The sequence below is a fragment of the Symsagittifera roscoffensis genome, chromosome 1 (genome assembly GCF_963678635.1).
Source record: "Symsagittifera roscoffensis chromosome 1, txSymRosc1.1, whole genome shotgun sequence".
NCBI lineage: Eukaryota > Metazoa > Xenacoelomorpha > Acoela > Convolutidae > Symsagittifera > Symsagittifera roscoffensis.
In genome coordinates, this window is record NC_087062.1 from 87,097,767 (window position 1) to 87,114,106 (window position 16,340).

Below are 16,340 nucleotides of genomic sequence, written 5' to 3' on the forward strand. Positions count from 1 at the left end.
GATGCTGAAAGAAGATCTGGAGAGAAACGTGACGTTGTGTCTCCACAACAGCTTCTGTAGAAACAGAGAATCCAACGTGGATCCCCTACGTTGCTGTAAACAGAGGGTAGAAGAGCAGAAGTGTTGGAGGACGGCTTCCAACAGCGTCAGGATAGCCAACGACGTGCTACAAGACACGGAAACCGAAAGTGCGGAGTCAGCATCACAGGAGGAGGAAATGGAACATTGACAAATGGTCGAGGAAACAAGAGGCAACAAGAAAAAAAATTAGAAGAATTTAGAAGTTTTAGAACTTCTAAACGACGAAAAAAGAAGAGAACAAAGGAGTGATGAAGAAAAGTTAAAACTCAGAATTGTTTTATGTGTGTGAAAAACTCAAGTGAGAAACCAAGCAACCAAGTTGTAATTGAAAACTGAAACATTTAGTTGAGTTTTGAAATTGTTGCATTTATAAATTTGCATTTTGATTTTAGCAGAAGTGGCTTTAGAGACACTTATTATTTATTTAGAAAGACTTAAGAGAAGAGTATATTTAAATATTCCAGCCTGCATGATTGTTTTTAATCACTTAGGAAGATTGATCACTTTGTGGTGACATGAAAAACTTGAGTAACCTCTTGGAGAGGGAGGTTGGTACATTGTTCTTTCTAACCACAAAGTTTCTTAGTTTTAATATTCAGGACAATAAACAAGCTAGATTTCCGAAAGGAAGGAACATAGTAGGATAATTTTAGCTTGTTGGTTGGCAGGACTGTCCTGCAAGCCAACACCTTTTAAATCTAAGAGAAAAAGTTTTAATCGGGACATTGACACTGGAAGTCAGAAAATATGGTTTTATCTTAGGTTGTATCCTCAACGTGCCGATTAATGAGAGAATTTGAAGGCTATAGTGATGTAGTATGATGCCATTTATATTCTGCGGTGAGTTGAAGTGACGTGGATAAAAGTAATTTCGTTCATTTTGTAAATTCTGTTCGATGACACTGTAACCATTTTATGAACATTGCGCGATTCAATGAGGACATTGACCGGACTGTCCGGGGAGTATGTGACATTCGACCAGAATGGCCAAAATGCAATTTGTGCAGACTTCGAATTTTTAGCAGTAAGCCTTCCGGATCTGTGGTTATTAAGGACTAAGAACGTTATTGGAACGATTAGCCAGACGGTGAGGGCTGGAATATTCTAGTATTTTTAAATTTCAAAAATTCGAATTATGACGTCATATTTCTGAGAAACGTCAGAAACGGCCATTTTGGCTAAAACGAGAAAGAAAGACAAGAACAACTTTATCTGCGATAGCGAACAGGACGAAAATCGAGATTGAAAACGACAACGAACTACAGAATAGCAGAGGACGTTCCGAGTTGCAACTATTGTGCTGCTACAATAGTTGCAAGGCCGTTGCGAGCAACGGTGAAGGGTAAGAAACCAGCCTTCCGGATTGGTATTCCGTCTATTCGAATTTGGCATAGATGCGCATCCGTGGTTTTCACTGTTCGCAGTGGAGTGTAGTCGGGTGCCTGCTCGGCAGCTTTTGGAGATGTTGTCTCCTTTTTGTTTTTAACTTGTTTAGTTCCAGTAAAAATCTCCTGCACTGATTCTTCGATATTTGGAAAGCTAGTTTGAAATCGTTAAGACCTGATGACAAGGATGTGACAATTTCCGTCAAAAAGGCTTATTTGTTTTGTGAGACTTTCAATTGTGAAAGGCATTCACGTAGTAGGCATGAGAGGCTAGACTTTTGGAGGCCCGATAGGAGCTTGTTCGTGTCTTCATCGGAGGCCCATACCAATTCTGAGATGGTAGGATTATAGTCTTTCGAGTTAGATTTGGCAGTGGCGCTGCGTGGTTTTCCGTCGTCAGGCATCGTGCAGTGTATCTTGTAAGGAACTTTCAACTAAGGTTAGTAGCGGGAAAGTTCGTCCAGTGGTCGGCTACCCGCTCGTGACCCCTAGACCACAGGTTCGTCTCCGGACGGTGAACTTTTCAGGATTAAGTTTTTTACAATATTTACAGTAAGATCAAAGATCAGATTTTACTATAAATATTGCTAAAAAAAATTAATCCTGATGACGCACACAATGTGCGTAAACGTTTGAATCAACAGTAATAGACTAAATAACTGTCCTAAGCTTCATATTCTAACTTGTCCATTTTCTAACCTGTAAACAGGGTGCACTTATGCCTATCTATGCTTGTCACTTTTCAGAATGTAATGAACTTCATTCGAAGCTTAGAAGGATTCAAAAACCTGAAAGAAAACGAGCTTTCATGCAAAGAAAGGGTTCTGGATGCATTTATTGGTAAGGGAGAGTGAAGTTACTTATAGATATTTTCGATCTCTGTCAGTAAGTTGTAGCTTTATGGTGGGGTGTTAGTTTTGAGACTAGGCTGCTGGTTTAGTTTGATTGAAAAGACCTTTTTTTCGAATACATCATCTAACATTTTCAAAATGTTCTATCGAGCACTTTCGTATGGATCTTCCACGAGGATTGCATTTATTTATCAATGCATTGTTTTACAAAGCTCAAAAAGGTAATTTTTGTCAACAAATTTTGACTACCTCAAGGAAAGCTCGCATGGGGTTAAGTAAGGTATAATGTTTAAGCCCTATTATTCATGATTCGGGCTCTTAAACAAATTCAAACTAGTCTTTTCAATCTCAAGAAAAACGGCTAAATATTTGTGATTTTCAGACAAAATTTGCAGAGAGGCTGACCCTCGAACTTAAATTTTACAAGAATGCTTACGGTTATTTTTTAACTCATAAATATGGTTACATTTATTTATTTACATAAATCAATCGCAGTTTCTAGAAATTTAGACAACAAAAATTACAAAAATATTTTTTTTTTCTCGAATTTTAAAAAGCATCTTCTATATTTTTGAAGCTCAAAATATTTCGAAAGTGTTTTGTACTTGCACAGTAACATGCTAGTTTATTTTTGTAATGTGAATCCGTAGCAAAATTGAAGGGGCCAGTGTCCTACCTTAAATAGAAGAGTTATAGCATTTCAAGCAATTGCATTGCAGATTTTATGCATGCTGTTTTGTTTTTCCGACCGTTGAAAATGGGTAGGAACTATTTATTCGCGTGTTCAGTTTCTTCTTTTTGTTTTCCATGCGAAATCAGGTGTCTCAAATAATCATCGGAACCTGGATGTTCTTATCAGAATTTCGGAGTGCGAAGGAACTATGGCATAGGGCTGGTTATTTTAACTGATTTTGTCTTCTTCAAGAGAAGGTAGTCGATAGTCATGTTTGATATCATATTAAAGCCTTCAATGGTGATTCAGATTCTATTAAAAAGAAAATTTTTAAGCTCGCTTTTATGGCCTCGCTAAAGTGCACAAGGCCAACTCACCTTTGCGGCCGATCGTTTCGATGCCTGATTCGGCCTACGAGCCTGTTTCGAAGGTTCTTGCTGATTGGATTGGTGGACTTCCTCAAGCTCGTATAAATTGCCATGTTGCAGGCGTTAAGGATTCTTTGTGTAACTTGAAATTGAATTCCGACGAAAAACTGGTTAGTCTGGACGTGGTTAGCTTGTTTACCAATGTCCCCGTCCAAGAAACTATTCTTCTTTGCGCTGATTTTTTGAATAGTGGTGATTTCGCTCAACCACCACTCGTTTGATTGATGCTTTTATTCAGCTTCTCAAGCTTGTTTCTGTCAATATGCTGTTTTCAACTCCCATGGGTTATTACCGCCAGGTTGATGGAGTGGCGATTGATCACCCGTTGGCCCTTTGCTTGACATTATTTTCCTCTCGCAGTATGATGATGAGCTTGCTTTCAATTCTATAGTTTATCACAGATGTGTGGATGACATTATCAGAACGGTGTGAGATGGTGAGATTCCGTACATGATTCCTACTGTAAAAAGTCTACACTCTACACGAGAACTTGAAGTTCACTGTCGCGGAACCCAGTGATGATGGCTGCTTGGCGTTCTTGGACATGTCTGCTAAACTTTCCAACGGTTTTGTCTATACCAATTGGTTCAGGAAGAAAACAGACACTGGTGTTATCTTCAATTAGCATGCAACTGCTCCCAAGCTCTGGAAATCGGGAACTGTCTCGGGTTTTGTCTACCCGGTTTTTTATTCCACCAGCACATGGGAGAGTTTTACGGAAAGCCTGACTAAAGCCGAAAAAGTTCTCACGATCAACCAGTATCCTAAGGCAGTAGTACAATCGATCATTAACAATTTTCTTACAAACATCTTATCCAAACGCGTTGAGACTAAACGTTACGCTAGTGCAGCTGAAAAGTTAAGCCGTACGCGTTTTGCTTTGGCTCTTCAATACCGTGGTCCAGGCAGTGAGAACTTGGCTCGTAACATCAAGAAAATTATCGATACTTGCAATATCTATTTCACCACTGAAAACTGCGCTCCTGCGCTTAAATCCAAGGTTCCCTTTTCCTTAGGTAGTAATGTTGTTAATCACATTTCTTGTCATGGCTACCATGCCACCTATGTCGGACAAACAGTTCGATACCTCTCAACAAGGATTGAAGAACATGGAAGAGCAGGAATGCCAGTTCAGTGCTTTCACTAAATGCACGTCTTCGCAAGTTTCTCTGGACGATGTCAAAGTGCTCGACTCGTCACCTTCTCTCAATTTTTTTTACTTGCATTAGAAGCCCTGCATATTCGCGCCATCCGTCCCAGTCTCAATACGAAAGATGAATATCGGAGCCGAGCGCTGACGTATGCCCTCTGAGGTATTCTACAGAAGAGAACTCTTGTTTGACTGTTGATCAGCCTCTCATTCCTTCTATCATTGTTTTTCACAATCTACTTTTTTACATTTCACTCAACGGTGCTTTCGTTTCAGATTTCTGATGACTGATGATGGAGTATTTCTCCGAAAAGCTTTTCAAACTACTGATGTTTTTGTTCAAGAAATTAGAAAATTGTGTCTCAATGTCGAGAGAAACTGAGCCTAGTTTCAGGTTGAATTGCAAGGTTTAATTCATGCTGCAATTTGATTATTTTAGCTCTTTTACCTTACCGTAAGTAAACTGCCTGAAGACCGATTAGGCCCAAATTTTAAGAAAGAACTACATTACGCCATTTTTGGCGGAAAAGGATTGGTGCTTTTAAGCTAATAAAGTTTTCGAGTGAAAGAAAGCTTTTCAAAGTCGACGGTAAAATGAGTTCTTAAATTTACATCAATATTCTGAGAGAACACATTTTGCGCAACATGTATTTGAGGGCTTTTTCAACAAGATAATGTTCCATATCACAAAACGGTGAAAATTTTGACCGGGATAGCGGAAAATGTTTTGGAGCTCTTGAAACGTTGGTTGTTGTTGTTGTTAGTTGCCCATAGGGGGCGCGTCATGCAAGCGTGGCCCGAGTCTAAGGAACATTGCTACTTCGGCCGGCCGAAGTCACAGGTCTATTGGGGTTAGTTCAGTCGGGTTTGTGGGGCAGTTAAATAGATTGGAAGCTTGGTTACCACAGTCGCCAAATTTTAGCATCCCTGAAAGATGTAGATTTTGTTGAAGAAAGTATGGAAGAATTGGGCATCGAGTCTCTTGGACAGTTTGACAGATTTGTTGTGAACCCAGTGGTTGCTAATGGAGAGAACCTTAAAGATATCAGCCACCTGACTGAGCTTGCTTACAGGTATTCCAGTAATGTGCTCGAGCGACTCACAAGCCGTTCGTTCGCCAGAATGAAGAAGTACCTCGTCGAAAACGACCTAAAGGCAGTGCCACTTGACAAGGGCGCAGGCTACTGTATCACGAAGAAGAGTGTTTACCTACGGAAGCCTAATGATGTCCTGGTCAGTCCACAATTCCAGGTAGTTGAAGAGGGCAACCAACGACGGGTTGAAATAGAGGAAGAATTCAACAGAAGTCTCAAGCTCTTGAAAGATGCGAACAAAAGCAATGCCGACTTTGATGAGAAGTCACGCAGTTGTGGGGCTCAGCCAGCTCGCTTGTATGGTCTGGCTAAATTGCACAAGCAAGGTAGTCCGCTGAGACCAATTTTGTCGTTCCCAGGTTCCTGTTATGAAAACTTGTCACAGTCACTGTCAAGATGGTTGGAACAATTACCCGGCGCCAACATCGAGACTTCCAGTCAAAATGAAAGAAGCTGTTGCCAAAGATAAGGTACCATTTCCCTTGACCTGAAGAGTCTCTACGCTAATGTTCTTGTTACTGAGTCGATCCAATTAGCCGCTGATTTTCTATTCGGACAAGAAATAGTTCCCCGAGTTTCAAAATTTTTTTGAGTTCGTGAATCTGGCCGTTCGGAATGTCATGATTCTGCACAACGACACCTGGTTTGGTCAAAGAGCTAGCCTTGCGATGTGCTCTAAATTTGCTGTTTATTTAGCCAATATTTGGATGAAGAGTTTCTGGGATAAAGTCTCCGGTCACTTAAGAGAGACTTTGCCGAAGACAGCGACCGTCCTGATATCTGTTTCTGGAGCTAATGATTGAGCGCGAGGATGACCGTGCGTCCGCTAGTTGTTACCACAAACCCACAGATACCGGTCTTTACCTCCTGTTCTATCTCGCATGTGCACCAGTCAAGTACAAGTGGAATATTGTCGAGGGCGCTTTTCACAGGATACATCAGCCCTTTCTACTTGGGTTGCTTTCGATATTGGCATACAGAAGCTCAAAAAAACTTATCTCAACACCAGTTCATGTCTTCGCTCGTTGATCCTATCATTTTTGGTACGATCGAGAAAATACGGCAGAATCCGTCGGCTAATGTGCTTGAGAGTCATGATGTTTTCCGCCCGACCGTCTGGAATGAGCGGCCGAATATGGTGCTACCGTACCGCCGTAACCTCTGATCAGTTTGACAAGAGGCTCAGAAAGATGCAGGATATGGGTGTCATCTTCACCACCCGGAAGTTACAAATTATTCTGCCCTCTCTGAAAGCGCCAGTTGCTACAGAACTGCGAAGTAGTCGTGTAGTTTGTGAATTTCGGTGTCCGGGCAGCAACGCCCGCTGCGTCGGACAAACTGACCGTCACTTCTCCACACAACAGAAGGAGCATCTGGAGACGACAGTACCCGTAGCAGAGTACCTGAGCGACTGCGAATGAGTCACAAAATACGAGACAAAGATTCTTGCGCAAGCACCCGATCTAATCACCTTTTGACAATGGAGGCGTTGCATGTTCAACATAATCACCACAGTTGAAAAGCCAAGAAGAGTATTTGCAGAGCACTCTGACTATCCGCGTATGAGCGTTCCCCGCGGAGTCGGGCCCTTAGGCTGACTCTGCGGGTCGCGTGTCTGTTCTCTTTCTGAATGTTGCATCTCTTTTATAGATGTACCAGATATTTCGTTGTTGCTTGTTTAATTTATATATTTTTTTAATTTTCAGTATCTGATGATTCATACAAGTTATGCGAAAAGCTTCACATTTCATTCTTGAACATTGATCTTGGTTTTCAACACCTAATTATGTCGGCTTACTTTCCACAAAGGTTTTTCTTGGCTTCTTTCTAGTTCTAAAAGCAGCGTTTAAAAGTTCTAATATTGCAGTAGGTTTCACTTCAATCTTTTTTCGGCTTTTACTTTTTTTATGAAAAATTTTTTAGACAGTTTTTTTTTTCAAATTCATTTATTTTTTGTGCGAAGATCAGCTTCGCCTCTTAGTAAAAAAATAAATTTAACTTGATTGAAACCAAGTTTGTTAGCCTGAACAGAAAATGTTTGCTCTGCATTGGCTCCCTCTTGCACTCCACTTAATTGTAACTGTTTCACTGTTCCACCAAGTGTAAGTTGTGTTCAATTTTAGGAGAATTTTTTATGATTATCAGAAATTTTGCAGTGAGGTATTTTTCATAAGTTGTTTTGTTATAAACCTTTGTGAAATCGTAAGTTATTCGCACTTTTAAGATGCTATCTTCGAGATCCCTTTGCTGTCCTCTCGGGTTAAATCAATTCCGAATATTGTTTAAACACACGTTAAATTTGTTTAAATTCTTGAGAAATAAATTCTTTCTTTTTTGAGATTCAACCGCGTGTTATGCTTTCAATTTAAAAATAATTTTCAAATGAATATCTAAAATAATCACACTTAGAAGGTTTGTTTGAAGCAGATTAACTGCTCTCATTACCTATTCTTTGCTTTTTCTCGGCCATGATGCTTCTTGAATAAGCATGAGAAATATATTTCAATAGCTTGATAAATTTTTTCTTCGAAGCTGACTTGAAGAAAAGAGATACTCTGGGCGTTTCCGTCCATGGGGGATCGGAACAAAAAGCAGAATCTGCTCGTAATGAATAGTGGGTAGCCATCTACTTTTGAATAAATGACAATTTTTGAAGATGCTCTAAACTTTGTTTGGATTTTAATTTTTGAAGCTTTTCCGTCAAAATTTTTGTTAATTTGATGGAAGGTAAAGAGAAGGAGTTTTTCTTATTTTAAGATAATCGAGCCTTTTCCCCTGAATAGCGCGCGGTCAATTTCAGGCAAAAATTATCCTATATTCTCCAAATACATAATTTACGGCAGATTATACTCACATGAAAGTTTTGTTTGAAATTGCTTAGGTGTCATGTCTCAGTATTTCAACTATGACCCAGCCGAATGCGTTTTGCAAAACTTTGACGACGTTAGCCAAATGACGAATCCAGAAGCAGTGAGAAATCACCCACTTGTATGGTTCAGGCATATAGATGATCTTTTGCGAAGAGCGGGGTACACCAAATTCAAACCGAGTGATCTGATGCTACCGAATAAAGTGAGGACTCTTGCTGCAATCGAACATCTGGATGTGCTGCATAGAAAGCAGAATGAGCTTAAATCGGAGGCAACTCTCGCCATCGGCAGAAGTAGACAACAGGTATGATTGAGTGAGTACGCAATCATTTTATCCCTTGTCTAATTCAAGTTTTTGGAGCAGTGTAACAATTATTAATGTTTCGCATAAAAAAGAATCACTTCTACTATCAAGGAGCATAGAAGTTTTGATTTCACCAAGCAAATGAACGAATTTTTTCACGTTTTTGGTGTTTTCTCTGCAGTAATTTCAGATATAGGATTGACATTTTGACAAATGCTGACTGAAACTGTTTGTAAGGAGCTTACCGCATCAATATTTGAGAGGTTTAGTTTAAAGACTGAAAATAGCAAGTATATCACAAATAGTTTTAAAGAAGCTATTGCTGTAGAAATAGTATCGCAAAAAACTCGAACAAGTTGAATAAATGGGCTCAAATTGTTTTTTTTTGGGAAGCGGATGGGACTGAACTGTTTTTATGGTACGAAACAACGACATTGAAAAATTGAAAAAGTTACTTGGGCCGTCGCCAAAAAATGGCTAAATATTCTGGTAATTTCGCGCTGGTGATCAAAATACGCCGTCAAAAAACTGTTCCAGCATTTTTTGAAAAAATGACTTGCCGGTCGATGCACAGTATTTTAATCAGCAGTTACTTTGTATCTTAGTTTTGTTCAAGTTTCTGGTATAGGCGCCCAAGAAGTTTTAATGTCTGTATCATCAAATCAGATCCGACCATTTTTGATTCTGGATCCTGAGATCTAGTAACTCTTGTCAGGATTTTCCGAGCTGATGAGCTTCCAACAACCCAATTTGAGCCTATAATTTCAAATTCTTTGCGTTATTTGCTAGGATTTTGGTAAAGCAAGAACACTTATGGAGCTAGTTATGACATTGAATGTTTTAAGCCTCAAAACAAGGTTTCTCAAATTTTGATTTGGGTAGCTCTTTCCAAATAATTCCATTCAGCATGTATCAAAATTTCAATCATATATCTTAAACAGTTGTAGAGAAAACGACAAAAGCACCAGAAATTCAGTTTCATTGTAACACTGAATTCTTTGAATTAATTTTCCCACAACAAAAATTGACTGTCTATAACCAACAAGGCTTAAATGAGCTTAAATTAAAATGGCACTTCAATGTGAGGCATGAATTATTTTAACCACTGTGATAAGCAAGTGTATTGCAATCGGGCACTAGATTTTTTTCCCGTAAATTGCTCTAATCACAGGATTACTCAAATTATGGTAATCTATATCTATACCTTCGTCAACTAACAGACAGATGGAGAGCAAACAATTTTTGAGCATTTTTGGTCTAAGTAATATATTTTTTTAGTTTTTATTTTCTTTTTTCTTTTTATTTGGCTCAAAAGGCTCCGGCTTAAATTATATCGGCTTTTGAGTCGTTTGAGAAGCAAAACAGTTTTTAATAAAGTGGTTTTTAGTGGGAACCTAAAAACTTTTTGCGTTTTTAAGTCTTCGAAAAAAAAAACATTTTTGGCTTAACGTGTTTGGTCAAGAATGGTCGGCTTTGGTCTTTGGTACCTTATAAGTTTATTTTTGGTGCTTATTTAACATTCAGTGGTCCTACTTCTTTGCACATTATCATAGAAGGTACTTTTATTCAAGACAAATCACGACTAATGAAGGAAGTTTTTTGATAAATCAATTTTTTTGATGTTTTCGACTGCTTTCTTTTCTATTTTTGTCGGTTAGTTTGTTATGCTATGTATGCATTTTGTTGCAAAAAGTGTTGCGTTTTATTTTTCTTCGTGAAATTTTCAAAACGCAGGTATATTGTTTCCCAGATTTTGCATTTTTTTTTGGCTTAACGTGTTTGGTCAAGAATGGTCGGCTTTGGTACCTTATAAGTTTATTTTTGGTGCTTATTTAACATTCAGTGGTCCTACTTCTTAGCACATTATCATAGAAGGTACTTTTATTCAAGACAAATCACGACTAATGTAGGAAGTTTTTTGATAAATCAATTTTTTAAATGTTTTCGACTGCTTTCTTTTCTATTTTTGTCGGTTAGTTTGTTATGCTATGTATGCATTTTATTGCAAAAAGTGTTGCGTTTTGTTTTTCTTCGTGAAATTTTCAGAACGCAGTTATATTGTTTCCCAGATTTTGCATCTTTTTTTTACACTTGCGTGCTGGTTTTCTACAAGTTAAGAAAAATATGTTTTTTCTCCACCTAACTGCCAAATAGCAAGCTATTCAAGCAGTGAAACTTAAACAACTTGGTTGATTTCATATTAATAATCTGTTTGCAAGCTTTTAACTTTATCGAGATTCATTCAAGCTATATAACTTTGAAATACTTCAAGGTATTTCAGCCTGAAACAATTTCCAAAGCTTTTTTGAGCAAATCACTCAAATCGAATACGCGAGCGGAGTGTATTAGTAGGAACCTTCTTTGTTTATAATCAAACTCGCAAATAAAAGTGTTCATTAAAAGTCTTCACTAATTTGGTGGCAATTCTGCTATAATCACGATCTGTAGCATTGGAAGTTTGTGCTGAGTGGTTAGTGCGCGAGACTCATAATCTCTAGGTTGCAGATCGTATCCGAGAATTTTACTAATTCGAGGCTTAGATCTACTTTTTCTAATTACACTTTCTTGCTTTTTTTGTGTTCTCGCTAGTTCTTGTAGTGTTTGCGAAGCGCAGCTTCGCCTCTGTTTGCATTTTTAATTTTTTTGTAAAGATTTGTCGGTTCATCTGCAAGTAGTGAGAGTCATTTTTTTTTCTATCGGAAAGGGTTCTCAAACGTAGAAAGCATCAAAGATTTTTTGCCAAGAAAAAATATCAATTGGCCAAGTTATGACTCGCAGAGTGAGAAAAAACCATGGCGCAGGGTGATTTTGTTTTCGCGCTGCCTTGTGATTGCATCTCAAAAAAGCTCACAAGTCAGTCAGTCGTTCAAATGAGCAATCATGATTCTTGTTGTTGCCAGTTTTTGTTGATACCAGTTTTCGTTGATACCAGTTTTCGTCTTTGTGTTAAAATACTTTTTAGTTTCCAGAGACTTTCTTAGCAGCCTGAAGTGGCCAGCATATTGTTCGTCTGCATCACTCGGCCTCCAAAAACGTTTTGATTCAACTATAGCCAAGAGATCATAAGCGATCTTTTGTGTTAAAATTCATATCAAAAACTACAGTATTTAATTAAAGAAGGCAATTTCAATCGAACATCAAAAGTGTAAAAGTAATAAAATACGTTATAGTTTTAAGATTTCCCAGCGGAATAAAAAGAACCAATCGGTCCAGTTGTTTCCAATTAGGTTATTTTTGCAGGAAAAAAATCTGTAGCTGCAACAACTGCAAAGAAACGAAAAAAAACCTGAACTCTTTGAACTTCCATTAATAAACTCTTAGGAACAGGTCAATAAAAGGGCCTTTACCAAAACCCCTGGACTGAATGTTCTAAATTCTTACTTATTTTTCTCATAAGGTAGATTCAATATTTTATTGGAACATTAACATAGTATTGCATCATTAGCAGTGTGTATTTAATGTCTTTGTAATTATACTTTAAGTGATCCCAATTGTTATTTTTACCGTGCGTTTTTCGGGCGGAAGATGGAGATCTTTTCGACAAAGTTGAATTATAAAGTCAACTAACAGCTTAGAAATACATGAATCTACAATGTTTTGAAAACATACTTGGAATGAATGTTGTGTTTATATAATTGTATATGCATTTTATTCAAAAAGGAACCATTGCAACAATTATCTGATAAACATCGCACTTTCAGGCAGAGAAAGATAACAAGGATCTTGAGAATGAAGTTAACCAGCTGACGGCCAAGATCCAGCAGATAGACTACGTATCTCAGAAGGCTAAGAGAACCCTGGGAGCACGCACAGCTGGGGCAAAGGACTCTCAAGGGGCGCCACACTTTCTACGCAGGGAAATGGATACACTGAAACAGGAGATAGATGACCAACGCGAGTCTATCAAAAAAGACAGAACAAGTTAGAAAGAAAGGGTATTTTTCTTGTTGAGAGTCAACTCACAAAATAAAGCTCATTTTTCACAGCATCCCTCATGAAAAATGCGCAGCTCGATATTTAGTTTAAACCGTACAAAAATGTGTCTAAAAAGAGCAATTTTCGTTTTCGAATTTTGTTATGACGATATGTGCTCTTTGAAATCTTTATTTGGGGAGCCAAAATTGAATTGGAAGACATATAGTAAAAAAATTCTAAAAACTCCCCTTGGTATAAAAGTTCCTCTTTTATTGCTAGCATCTACAATGTTTTGAATAGTATTGTTTTTTTTTCAGCCACGGAGTTTTGGCGAAAAGTAATCAAAGACCTGGAAGAGTGCGAGGAGACAATCAAGGCGAAGTTGGCAGCTGTCAGGTTCCTCATCTGGTGCTCGAAGGAGAACCAGCAGATGTCGAAAGGGAACCAGGAGAATAAGCAGAAGACTTTCGAGTTGGTAACTGGGAGAAAAGAGCTGATGATATATTTGGACAAGATAGACAGTTCAAGACGGGAGATCTTGAAACACATTGACAAACTGAGCTTCAAAGAGATCACAGCTAGAAGTAAGCTGAAGAAAGTATTGGAGGAGGTGGTGTCTCTTCTCGAACAAATTGAAGTTGCAAAAAGAGGACTGTTAGAAGCCTTTCAAAGTACACAAGAGCTCAATGCGTTTATACGAGAAAACGCACAAGTTTGTAGTTTTGTTCGTGATGCCTTGGTTAAAATAACCGAAGAATAATTCAGAAAAACTATCAACTCAAATTAAAAACTGTTTTTTGTTTGAATTTGTTTGTTTGTGATTGTGATTAAATTTATTGCAAATTTTGCGTGCTGAAAGGGGCGGTGAAAATTAATTGGAAATCGTTTTCGAGATTTACCGAAAGAGATTTTCTAATATGTAAGTTTTGGCCCAGCGTGCGACGGTATAAGTAAGAATTTGTATTTTTTTAGTCAATAAACGTAGTGAAGACACTAATATAGGTCGTTTTGATATTGTTGAATTTTTGCAGGCAGACTTGATTGCATCAAAGTTCAATTCAAAACATGTATTTGTTTTAAGGAGCGCAAATTCCGCTCTCACTTTACGAAAGTGCAAGATATACAAACAAATGAGTTCTAGTTTTGGAAATGAAGTAAAATTGAAAACTTTTTAGCGAATTAAAAACCTAGCTATGATCCAGTTTTCTGAAAAAAAAAAACGTTTTTTCAATTACCCTTGCGACTAGCTAGAGTATTGCAATCGGTTACTAGTCTTTTCCCGCCGTAAATAATTTCAATCATTGAAAAAAATTGATTGAAATTGGTGGTCCTCTTTGAAATTGGTGGTCCTCTTTATCTGTTATTTCGTCAAGCAATAGAAACTTTTGACCTTCCTTGTCTGCATTTAAGTTGCCCGTTCTATTCGACATTTACCAGCTCCGATTTCAGTATATCAATTTTTTTTCTTCTCCTTATTCGACTTGAAAGGTTTCGGCTTGCAATATATCGGCTAACTAGGCAATTTTTGAGTCATTTGAGCAGCAAAAAATTAAATCTAAATTTTAGGAAGCACCTAGAAACTTTTCTGAGCTTCTAAGTTTTCTTAAAAACATTTTTAAGGATCAACGTGTGTGTGTCTATATTCTAGAGATCGACAATTCTGGAGCAGAAAAACAGCTTTGAGTCGCAAAAAAGAGCTTCGGTCATCCAAATAATTCTGGAATGTCGGGAAATAATAGAAACGAACTATATTTAGACAGGCTGGATATCTTTTCATAGATCCTCAGAGAATCGCAGCCACTATTTTAAAAAATTATTATTAAGAAACAATTAATGTAGTTAAGACTCCTATATAGGTCGCGATGATGTTTTTTAAGGCAAAGTCTAAAAATTTGTCGGGCTCAAATTTAATTTTTCGCGGTTTGACTCGATTTCTTAACGCTTGCGATTAGCAAGTGTTATCAGAACGGCAAATAGGCTTTTTTTCGGGTTAAGAACTTGTTCAACAGAATGATTTGGGTATCTTGGTCATAATGCATTCAAGTTTCTATGCGTCTCCAGCTCACTTAGTCTGGAGGTAACCAATAGGCCTGGAACGGCAAAGGTCCCGGGTTCGAATCTGACCAGGTCCTGTTTTTTTTTAAACAGGAAATATTCTGTTTCAAAAAATTCGTTGGCCTATTATCTGTCTGCTTATGTTGTGTCGGCTTAGGTGCTATGTGGCGGTTATGTTTTTGCCGTATGCAGTGCTCATTATAGCCGTATGAGTTTTACTCCTGCAATTTGTAATCCTCTTCGCCTCGGCTTCGTATGTTTTTCTTTGTTTTTCTTTTGCTTAAAAAGTTTTTTGACCTTAAATTTTATCAGCTTACTAGTCTAATATTGGATGGCTCGAGGGAATTATAATACGAATGATTTTCTCCTGATCTCACAAAATGTTAGAAATCTCAGAATGGAATTTATGTGTCAAAGATTTTAGGACATTATTTTTATTTTAGCTGGATAATTATTTTTGAGTTTTCATTAAACGCCGTCAATTGTAATTCTGAATGCATTTTCCGCAGATAGACCTTCATTCCAGGCCACTTTTTTAATTTTGATTTCTTAAAAAAAGTATCCGTTTTTTGGACTGAGCGGCTCTCCTTTTCTTTCCAGTTAGCTAGCATGCAACGCTATTTTAGTGGTATCGCAAGTGATGCGAAGCTCTGCTTTGCCTTGTTTTCAATTCACTTCATTTCTTTTGTTCAATAGAAAACAAACTACCAAATAGCAAAAATGTGAACAGCACAAAAAACGTGATCGACTTCTACTTTCAAAAAAAATTTAAATCATCGGCGAAATTAAAATTTTAGCTATTGATCCAGTTTTCTCAAATTAGTGTAATGTTATCAAAAAATTCAATCATAAATTCTTCGTAAAATTCAAAAAAATTTAAGGGCATATAATTTACGGGCATATAATTTTCCATTGAAAATTGCAACTTAAAACTTCAAAACTAGCTTTTTTTCCCACTTTTCTGTGTATTTCAATTGGTGCGAAGCTCTGCGCTCCCACTGTCTGTAAAAAGGTTCAAACTTAAACGCTTCGATTTTTAAGTTTTGATTAACGTTGTGAAGACACTTATATAGGTCGTGATTTGATTTTGTTTTTTTTCCTCGGAAAGGCTGTTTACGCTCAAGTTTGATTTTTGATTTCTTTTTAGTTCAGATTGTTATCTTTGTTAGAAAGAAGGCAAACTAAACCTTCGAAATGTAAAGGGTAAAATGAACAACTTGTTTCGAAAAAGATTTTTATTGTTAGATTTCCAAGCAAAATGAAAAAAGTTTGTGCATTTTTCTTATATGGGCCCAATTTATCAAGAAAAACATCAATCGAATTTTTTCTCAAAATATGAACAGTTTTAGGGTAATTAAACTTGCTAGAGCAATTGTCTTGTAATCGGGGACTAGGCAATTTTTCTTACAAATATTTAAAAAAATATATAGTGAAGTTGCTTTATTACTGAATCTTAGCAGACTCCTTAGCAGACTCCTTTGGCCTAGAGGTAGCGAAAGTGCCTGTGTACTCAGAGGTCTGCGGCTCAAGTTGC

General features: G+C 37.5%; 1 protein-coding gene across 1 annotated transcript; it reads left to right on the top strand.

Annotated features, from left to right (window-relative positions):
• The first annotated feature begins 2,216 nt into the window (after positions 1 to 2,216).
• LOC134857166 (uncharacterized) lies at positions 2,217 to 13,695 on the top strand. Its single transcript, XM_063873543.1, has 4 exons — positions 2,217 to 2,306; positions 8,544 to 8,836; positions 12,538 to 12,757; positions 13,069 to 13,695. Exons 1-4 carry the CDS (start codon positions 2,219 to 2,221, stop codon positions 13,509 to 13,511), a joined length of 1,044 nt encoding a protein of 347 aa, XP_063729613.1. The 5' UTR covers positions 2,217 to 2,218; the 3' UTR covers positions 13,512 to 13,695.
• The last annotated feature ends 2,645 nt before the right edge of the window (positions 13,696 to 16,340 follow it).